Raw genomic sequence first — 9,864 nt, forward strand, 5'->3', positions numbered from 1 at the left:
AGCCTCCCAAGGGAAAACCACAGCCTAAAATATTAGCCCTTTATGAGACTGTTCAATGTTCAACTGTCTTGTGCACAACTGTCTTCTGGCACCACCCAAAGACAGGCATTCTATTCTGGACAGTGGTACTTCAAAGCTCCCAGAAGACAGACATCCAGAAAAAAAATCCACATCCTGGCTCTGAGATCATATTTACTGCTGTTAGGCATAAAGTAACCCCAGCAAACCCAGACAACGGCTCAATTTCCAGAGTTCTGCAAGTAGCACATTTCCTTCTCTCATGTCTAAAGTCTCTTCTTCTAAACAAGTCAACCAGATGGTTACCAACACCCCTGCCTTGACACCATAAAGAAGTGACTTCCCCCCAGTCCTGCCCAGCCAGGAGCTTCTTCATGTGCCTCTTCAACATCCAAAACAGGGTGGGTGTCCCAACAATCACCCGGACAAAACCTGCTGTTCTCAACATCTATTTCCAGTTTCCCCCATGGGTAACCCTCTGTTGAGGTTAAGCAATGAAGCAAGCTACCACCAGGAGGGGGACTCCAACCTCCATGAGCAAGTTCTGTCCAAGGCAATCCCTTGAATTGCTCAGGATAAGACATCACACTCCCAAAAGGAAGAAAAATATTATTGCTGAAAGGAGAAGAAAACTTCCACCACTGAGTTCCTTTACTTTTTTCACACATTTATCAGCACACCAAAAGTGACAAAAGGCAACTACAACAAAACCTTCTGAAATTTAATTTTACAGTATGAACTTAGAAATTAAAATGATATATGGATACTATGAACTTAGAAATTAAGAATCAAAATGACACTTCATGATTGTTTTTTAAAATCTCTTGGAAAATCCCTTCCAACATACTGAATACATTTCCAGTCATGTTGGCAGGTTTAACTACTGCATATATATTCCACACAGGATTCTGTCAGGTAACATGACATCAAAGCTAAAAATCACTGTTGGAAAGCAAGTGAGGCCAAAGAACTACCCGGTCATTTAAGAGAATCCAATGAAGTCAATGACACTAACTGTACTGTATCTACTAAGTGTACAAGGAAGGATTTCTTGTGTAAGTTAAGACAGCAGAAACAGATTTGCAAATTGCATGGATTTTCAAAATTTTTAAATCACATACTGTCCTACTTTCTATTTAATTTCACAAAAGTGAATGAAAAACAGCCTGGACATGAGTTTTTTCTCTAAAGAACGTTCAGGCCTTGCAGTACACATCATATTTTAACTTTGTTCCCAGCTTAGTTCCTTCTAAGCATGCTTTGAATTTGGCATCCATTTCCTGGTTCTGGGCTTCAGTGAAAAGATTTTTCCAGTCTCCAACAACACCTGGAACATAAAGAAAAATAAAATAAAATATTACTCTTGACTGTAAGAATCAAGGAGTATGATTAGAAAAAAAAGCCACCTTGTCTCTCTTATTGCCACATTTCAGGATAATCCTTTTTTTCTTTTTTTCCCTGCAAGAAAAGAATCTCTGGCCCAAGAATACACTCTTATGTTTGGTGTTCTCAATAGAACGTGAACATAAAATAAACATAGGAAGCTACTGGTCTGCCTTCATAGCTTTGGCATGTGTCTTGAACAGTTGCAACAGACTACAAAAGATGTCCAGCAGTTGTGAAATCAACTGCAGGAGTTTTGTGCACTGCAACCAGGCACTGTCCTAAGCTGCAGGCTACCTTTAATCTAGGTCTTGGAGAACCCACAGTCTGAGGCTGTCTGAGTCTACAGCTGTAGCTTGATCCATGGCTAAAAGACAAAGCTCAGTCTGTGGAGTGTCTCAATTCCATGTGTTGAGTGAGGTTCACAGGCAATTACAAGGGTTATTTAGAAAACCCAAGAAGAAAAATCTGTGGAGGCACTCAGTAGAGTGCAATCTGGAGGCTATCATATAGTACACAGAAGCCAAAATAAAACTCTTCTTTGCTTTAATTAGTGCTTACTGCATATCACAACTAAAGGGTGTGCTACTTGTAGGGCACTTCTGCTAATCACATTATACAGGGCTTTACTGAACGGTAATGGCCCTTGTGATGAAATCAAGTGACAGTGTTTTGAATCACAATCAGTGTTTCTTAAACAACTCCCACCTTGAATTTTATACATAAAGATTTTATACAAAAACCATCTACTGATCCAAACTCCTGTCTGCCGAAGATGCAGTGCTACCATTCACCACCCTGGCAAAATACAAACAAATTTACCTTTACGGAAAAGAATTGAGCCAACGGCACCATGAGTCTCCTGAGCCTTATCCTTCACTGCCTGGAAAGTGGCCCTGTCTGCAATGGACTGGATCTGCTTTGCCGTTGCAGAAAATCCAAAGAATTCAGCTATCTGCTTTACACTGGCAGTCAAGTTCTGAAAGCAATACAGTGAAAGAGAGTCATGCAACATGTTCCTCTAAGAAAGGATTTAATCCACTTGGGATGTGCATTGCCATCATCTATTAGTAATATTTGCCTTCACAGTATGTTTTCTGCATTGAATTGGAGCTCTGCTCTTGTATAGTCAGACTCAGTTTAACATCAAAATCAACTTGATTTTGCTCTTTCAGAAACCTATGCCTTTTGCTGTTAATTTCAGCAGATTTCAGGGAATGGGCCCAGATGTGTTTAGCCTGTCAAGTACACAGCATCTACTTTACCTCTTTAAGGTCTTCATAAATTATGAACATAGTATTCTCATCCTCAATGTGTTTGTTCCAGTTGACTGCATGATCAAAATAGGATCCCCAGCCGACTGTAAAGAAGGGAAAAAAGCCATCAGTGTGACCTTCTTTTCTTACTGGGTACTTATTTCTCTCCAACTGAAGAACTGCCTTCTGTTGCCTGTCGGTTACATCAATGTAAACAAACAGAACAGCCTGCCCTTTCTGTGGACAACACAATGACAGAGGCTTCCTCTGTATTTTTGCAGGTAAATGGTTTCCACACAGAAATACTAATTTCACTATGTGCTTTCCCTCTGTTACTATATTGTCATTTAAACATCTCTTGAAAGCCAAAGCCTAAACCACTCTAAATCTAAAATTTGGGTTGCTAATGAGGTGTTTGGCCTCATGTTCAGAAACAGTAAAGACAACAAACTGTTATTTCATTACCACTTCAGAGATGTAGCATTTCTTCCACCACTAAGTGGCAGAATGTTGACCAAATGCCACTATCAAGCTGCCATGCAACTCCCTCACCCTTGCCTGGAAGAACAAAATACCCAGAAGCAAAGCATCTTTTGGATATGCTCCCCGTTCTGGCATTCAGCTGCCTCTTTTATTGTGATGTATGGCCATCAGTAAACTAATTATGACACAGCTGTTTTCCCACTGGCCTCATTTAGTTGTTTTAAATATTTTTTCTGTTGCTTTTTCAGCTACATTCATTAACTATAACAATACCTTTCCCATTCATGAACTCTGAGAAGAACTCATCCCAGGAGCTGTAACTGGGGACGCTTGGCACATTGTTGTGGAAATGGAAAAATGAAACAGCTGTATCTTTAGGGTTTCGAAACAGCACTAGTATCTGGAGTGGGAGAAAGAGGTCAACAATTCTAGATCACTTATTTCCCCTGGCAACGAAAATAAGAGTATAACCAAACATTCTGCAATCAATAACATTCAGGGGGCTATAAACTTTTTTATCAGTTAAGGCATGGAGAGCAAATTTATAACGTGATTATAATAAAGACCTTGTTACCACTTCTAAGATTTCCTTATGTCATAAAGCAATTGTAAAGAAGCAACTGGAAAAACTGTAGTATTGTCATTGAATACTATCTCATAACTACCTAAGACCTGGGAAATTGTAAGGAGCCATTTGCCAACCCCCTGCTAGGAAAAGCTCTGTATGATTCTCCTTCAGGAAAACAGCTGCTGTTACAATCATCTCCCATTTTTCAAAGCATGGCAATAATGTTCTTGAAATCCTAAGAGACTGCAATCCTCAGAGAAGCACAAACACTTCTGAAGACACGTTATACACATTATTTTTTTTTTTTGTTAGACACATTCTATATTTTCCTGTCTCATACAGGAAAAAATATCAATGGAACATGGGAAAAATCCCCATTCCTTAACCAATTATTTCCTTCATTTGAGGTACATCTCCTAAGTGCTATGTATCTACCATTGTCCACTGACGCAGTACCAGAAATGCTAAAGTTTTAACAGTTTGACTACGCAGAGACAGCCAATATGTCCCAGAGACACTGCTGCCACATTCATTCCCATCATGGCTGCACACAGAAAAGTTGTAGCATAAAAAAAGGAAAATGTGATACTCCAGCCACTTCTGAGCACTGCAACAGCCTCTAAATCTGTTCTTGTTCATGTCAACTACAGCATCAGTAAGGCTAGTCTAATCATAAGGGGTGTTAAGCCAGCCCAGGCATCATGAGACTCCCACTGTCTCCAAGTTGCTTTCTCCCAGTGCCTTCTGCTTGGACGCAAGAAAAAGGTTGTGGCCCCAAAATTCCTCTCGCATGCTGCTACTGTCAGAGAGATGAGGCTTGTTCTTGGAAAAAGAAAAAAAGCCCACCTTGGCTTTGTTCTTGAAAATAGACTTGGGGAGACAATCGTAATTCAGATGTGTTGCCAAAATCCTTGGAGATGGAATCTGCTTCATCCTCTTTAGAAATAAACAGAACCATAAGTGAGAACAGGTTTATTACATGGGTGCAGCAATGATCTGTGAGAGTCGCCTGTGTAAACCAGCCCCTCATCAAAAGGCATTAGTCATCCAAGATTATCTTTTTTCCCCTCTCAGGAGAAATATCTTTACTTGCTGCATGACTTCATTTTAATAACTTGTGTGCGGGGGTGCAGGAGAGAGAAAACAACAGACTTTAAGTGGTTCAATAGTTTCTTTTCACTAACCTCATATTTATCTGGATCTCCACATTCAATAAATGGTAGTTCTGTGCTTACAGGTTTACTCTGGATAGTTGTAAATATCAAATCATTTAAAATCTGGATAAGCCAGTTCACACCTGCACAAGGAAACGCAGAGAACAAAATAAAACATATCAGAGATTTATATAAGTTCTCAGAGCCTTCTCATTACATGGCTTAATTCAGCATAATAGAGAGTCATCAAATGACAAATAACACTAAAGCTCTGTAATAACAAAATAATGTTTTCCATTAATGAGATCCTCAACAACTTTTTAATTGTGACCTTCTTGGCTCACTTATAACTGGCATGTAGAAAGCACTGGGGGCAGAACCGACTCAACGATGCACTTAACATTTTTTTAATATATTCATAAAGCAGTCAGTGACAGACAATAAAGGGAAGTTTCCTGTCTTTTACAGAGACACCTGGGAAGGGTCTGGAGAGGAGAAGTAAGAAATGAGCAAGGAGCTTCCCTCATTCTGCCGAGGAAAGAGTCTGCCTCTCTCTACTGCCCTGGGTCAAGGACGAAATGGAGTCATCCATTCAATGTCAGTGCCAGTGCTTATCCTCAGTTGTGCCTGTTGCCGTCTCCATAAAGTGCACGCCAGAACACGTACTAGAAGAGTTGCTACCCACTGGACACCTGCATCCTTCCTCACCCTTCAGAAGGGATCTTGCAGCAAAACCTCCCCCATATCGCATCCTGTTCCAGCATGAGCCTGTGGCCAGCTCCTGGATCCGTGCAGTGATGCCTGCTTCCCCAGGGTTTCCACGAATCGCATTTGCTCCACTGATGCTCTGCCGATTGCTGGCAGGACAGAGCGAGGAAACGGCATGTTCACCTTGGCCCACAGCACCCTCCCCACATCCTTGTGGGGAGGTGCTTGGAAGGCTTCCTGCTGGGCCCACGGAGATGGAGCTGCGGAGCTGCTGCCGCCTCCTGCAAGCTGCGAGTCCCCTGTGAACACAGCTGCTAGAGGCACTAACAGGGAACACACAGTGCAAACAGCTTTAACCTCTCGTGCTTTCAGTGGGAAGTTATTCCCAGAAAGGGCCAACTTCCACCCTATGTTACATAAAGTGCCTCAGGATGCTTGGACAGAAGCAGCTGATACATGTCATTTGTATACATCACACAATGTCTTATAATACATATATTACATTTATATGCCACCCAATATCATATTTATATAAAAGACATTGTATAATGATATAATTTTTATAACTCTCCCATTTAAGGATAGACCAGAGCCAAAAGCATTAGAGTCTCCAAATCCATGTCCTCGTCTGCCCAGTGCATGTGCACAAATAAAAATTTTATTTTAACAAAAAGCTACAATTGATAAATGTAAAATTCCTAGTCTCTAAATCCCCTAATGGCCTCTCAGCTGTGAGACCCTTCCCTGGGAAGTGCTGCATCCTGGAGTTCCATTGTTCTTTACCCCTACCTCATCAGTAGATCTCTGCATCAGAGTTTTCCTCTCCACTTCCTTTCCCCCACAGCTGAATTGGGGGAAACCTTTCATATAATGAGACTTTACTGTAACTTAACCTTCATAATGTTTATTAAGTAAAAGAAATGAGGACAATAGTAAAGCTTTGAGAGACAAAGCTTTCAAAGGGCCTCAGTGCAAGTCCTTCATCAAGAATGTTCATGACCATCTACACCTGGCAAATGCCAACGAGTTTGAGCCCTGCATGGAAAACACCTGAGAAGCTGGCAGAGAAAGCCAGACACCAGGCTCCCTTGGTTCAAGAAGCAAAGGGGGCTGCAGAGAGATTTTTATTACTGCCTGGTGACATTATAGCTTGTTGGGTCCAAGTGTTGTATCAAGGGGCAAGAGGGAGCACAGCAATTTCTGGTTTCAAAGTGAGGCAGATAATCTTTCCTTTTCATTCTTTATCCTCTTTTCTTGCCTTTTTACCTCCACTTTGCAAGCTACAGGCAATTAGGACAAATCTATTTAGCACTGTTTAAGAGTTTAAGAGCAAACATCCAAATGGGAAAAAATTCCAGAAGATTTACCTGCAGATTGTAACTACACCGCACTGCACTAACACAGCATTTTCTCTCCCTCCTGCTTTCCCATTTCTTCCATGAAACGTCCTGTAGGTGCCCTCCCAGCACTGCCTGCCAGAAGCAGGGTCCTGCATTCCCCGCCAAACCACAGGCACCTGTGCTCTCCCTCTCCTACTGAACAGCTGGTGGTCTGTCTTTAGTAAAATTTCCCCCTGCTGACCTACCATGAACTGCCAGATAGTTATAGTGTGAGATTTCTTTATCTATTGGTCCCTCTCCCTGAATAGGAATTTGCTGTGTTACTAAACCTCAGATGCAATCAGAATCATGACTCCATGACTTGAGCTCTTCCAAACTGTGAGAAATCAAAGCTAGTGCCAAGTTATGACAATGACCTTTTAGGTCTTTGTAGGGTCCAGCAGAACTCTGGACTCAAACCCAATGGAATTTTACAGGCTCCTTAAAATAAACATGCACATTTCACATTTTGTGCCGCGTCCCTCCTTTGTATTTGCCCTCTCTTTCTCTTGGCTCAATGTTCTATCATCTCACAGCTGCTATAAATTCACCCTAAACACTACAGGCATACTTCTTAAGCCCCTAAATACACTACAGCTTCTTTCCAGATCAGAACTTGCCAGCCAATGGGAATTCTGCGTGCTGAATGAGACCTTGACCTAGGACTCTCTGCTTAGAGTCCAACTTGAACCCATCCGATACCATGCTAATGCAATGAAATCCTTCCCTGGACCCACATTTTCTCTGACAACCCTAAGCTTCCACTGCTTGGGTCTCAAAGAAGAAATACATGCTTGGATTAGCAGAACCCATGCCTGCCTTGTAAGCAACCACCACAACTGACATTTAATAAAACTGATGAAAATCAACTAGTTGGTTGTTTGGGGTTTTTTCCACTGTTCCTCTTGCACCTTTCCTCCTTTCTGCAAACCCCTGACTAAAAGATTGAAACTTCCAGTATGTCTTAATCAATACCATTTTGCAGTAACAAAACAAAAAACAACACTGATACTGAATAATGCCAAGAAACAGCTTATTAATTTTACAAGAAAAGATGCTGTGCCATGTCACTTTGTACACCTGAAAGAGTCTAATGCATAACTTCATTGCTGTTGTACACTACACTACATTACTAACACGATTTTCAGAATAGTTTATTCATACTGGCAAAGTTGTCTTGTTCCACTGATATGTAAAAAACTATGTACTTTATCCTCACTTCTTCAGCCCAAAATACCTTTGAACACTAAAAGTTTTTTTTCCTTTCAGAAACATAAACCATATTAAAAAGCAGTGCAATAGCCTGCTTAATTAAGATAAAGAAGAAAAAACCTGCTGCCTCTGATTGTAGTAGAAATGCCTAATATCCTCACACAATGTACACCCACAATCAGCTGCTTTTCCTTCTTCTTGTGTCAGCTAATTAGTTACACTGTTGTAGACTACAGCAAGAAATTTATAATGTATTCACCGCATTTAGGGTAGGATACCAGCACCATATCATCTCTTCTGGCTTCCAGCTTCTCCAGGGCTTGGAACGTTTCCACACTGCACACTGTGACAGGATACGGGGTCCCCCGGTAGGAGAAGAGCAGATCCCTCAAGGTAAGCCCTTCAGACTTTGCCAATGCTTTATTTATCTCATCAACAAAGGCTTTTTTATCCTCAGCCATGTTTACCACCTTCAGGGTGTGAAACTGTTAAGTCTAAGGCAGTAAGTGCCTTTAAATGGATGTTTTTAAGTGGTGATATAGAAACCCTTAGCACTACTGCCCTCCCCTGAATTTGATATGTTTCTTTCTCTCCTCTCTTCCCACCCTTCTGGAAATGGAAGCTGGGTTGATCCTTCCACTTAAAATCCACAGAGGAGGAACTACTATAATAAGAAGTCCCACTGAGAGCAAGTAATACTTGCAAGCTCAGCCACCAGGGAAAACTGAATTGGAAAATGAATCACCCTGTAAGAAAGAGCAGTAAAATATTACATCTAATATTACATAACATCACTAGGGAAGAAAAGCATTTCGCATAGAAAAGAAAGTCCCCAGTAAGAAAAATCCCAAGAGGGTTTATTTTGGCAATAAATAAGAGGTAGTGAGTAATAAAAAACAATGAAATCAAAACCATAGAGCAGAAGCAATACCAAAACAGAAAGGATGCTGCCACTCTAGGTTCTAAATACTCCCCGGGGGAGCTAATCAGTACTAATGTCCTTTTTCGATGTTAAAAAGACTATTAAGTACTGTGATCTTGCATGGTGCTTTTTTTTCCCCCAACAGCCCCATGACAGAACTAGGATCCCATGTTAACAGCCGTGAGCCTTAACAGACCTAGCACTTTTCCCCTCGCAGGAAACACAGCCGGACCGGGGCTGGCTCCCTGGAGGCACAGCCCGGCTCTCCCAGCAGAGAGAGAGCAGAGCAGCACCGACGGCTGGCCTGTTCCTTTGCCTCACAGGGAGCACCTGATCAAGAGCCTCAACGCGGGGCAGCAAGGCCTGGCCTGGCCGGGCCGGGCCTCTTCGCTGCGGTAGGCCCTTACAGCTCACAGCTAAAGCGGCCAGGCGAGGGCTGCGGGTCCCTCCAGGCAGCAGGGAAAGGCGGTGGCGAGTCGAGCCCGCTGCCGGCAGCCAGAGCGGGCTGCTGAGGGCGAGCGGCAGCGGCCAAGGCCAGCCACCGCACCCAGCGCCATCACCGCACTGAGCGACGGCCCCGCCTGGGGAGACGGGCCTCCTCTCTGCCACGTTCCCCAGCCGCGGGCAGCCGGCCTGCCACCGGGCCGCAGCTCAGCGCCTCGGCGAGTCCCCCAGCTGCCCGTCTGGGCGCTGTATCGGCCGTTACGGTACCAGGCAGGCGCGAGCGGAAGGAACGCGGGTGCGCAGCCCGCCTGTGCGCAGAAGGTGCGCCAACGGCCGG

At 42.9% G+C, this 9,864-nt stretch overlaps 1 protein-coding gene across 3 annotated transcripts; it reads right to left on the reverse strand.

Annotated features, from left to right (window-relative positions):
- Positions 1–672: 672 nt before the first annotated feature.
- On the reverse strand, positions 673–9,791 carry SULT6B1 (sulfotransferase family 6B member 1). Of its 3 annotated transcripts, none has more exons than XM_014950554.1 (8): positions 9,280–9,791; positions 8,421–8,907; positions 4,893–5,005; positions 4,555–4,644; positions 3,414–3,540; positions 2,667–2,761; positions 2,224–2,380; positions 673–1,345 (listed from the first exon to the last, which is right to left on the reverse strand). In XM_014950554.1, the coding sequence occupies exons 2-8, from the start codon at positions 8,620–8,622 to the stop codon at positions 1,215–1,217; spliced, it is 915 nt and encodes a 304-aa protein (XP_014806040.1). In that variant the 5' UTR covers positions 8,623–8,907; positions 9,280–9,791; the 3' UTR covers positions 673–1,214. The 3 variants fall into 3 exon arrangements, with proteins under 3 accessions (XP_014806040.1, XP_014806041.1, XP_014806038.1); XM_014950555.1 differs by having other exon boundaries at positions 8,421–8,504; positions 9,280–9,790; XM_014950552.1 differs by having other exon boundaries at positions 8,421–9,791.
- Positions 9,792–9,864: the final 73 nt, after the last annotated feature.

Source organism: Calidris pugnax, unplaced genomic scaffold (assembly GCF_001431845.1).
Source record: "Calidris pugnax isolate Ruff unplaced genomic scaffold, ASM143184v1 scaffold24, whole genome shotgun sequence".
Lineage (NCBI taxonomy): Eukaryota > Metazoa > Chordata > Aves > Charadriiformes > Scolopacidae > Calidris > Calidris pugnax.

Bases quoted from the DNA above. Each gene is read 5' to 3' on its own strand.
- SULT6B1 (XM_014950554.1), bottom strand. From the start codon at position 8,622: ATGGCTGAGGATAAAAAAGCCTTTGTTGATGAGATAAATAAAGCATTG. The intron at 3,541-4,554 runs GTGGGCTTTTTT...CTCCCACTCCAG, and splicing joins TTTTCAAGAACAAAGCCAAG to ATACTAGTGCTGTTTCGAAA. The intron at 1,346-2,223 runs GTAAATTTGTTT...TTTATGTTCCAG, and splicing joins CTCAATTCTTTTCCGTAAAG to GTGTTGTTGGAGACTGGAAA.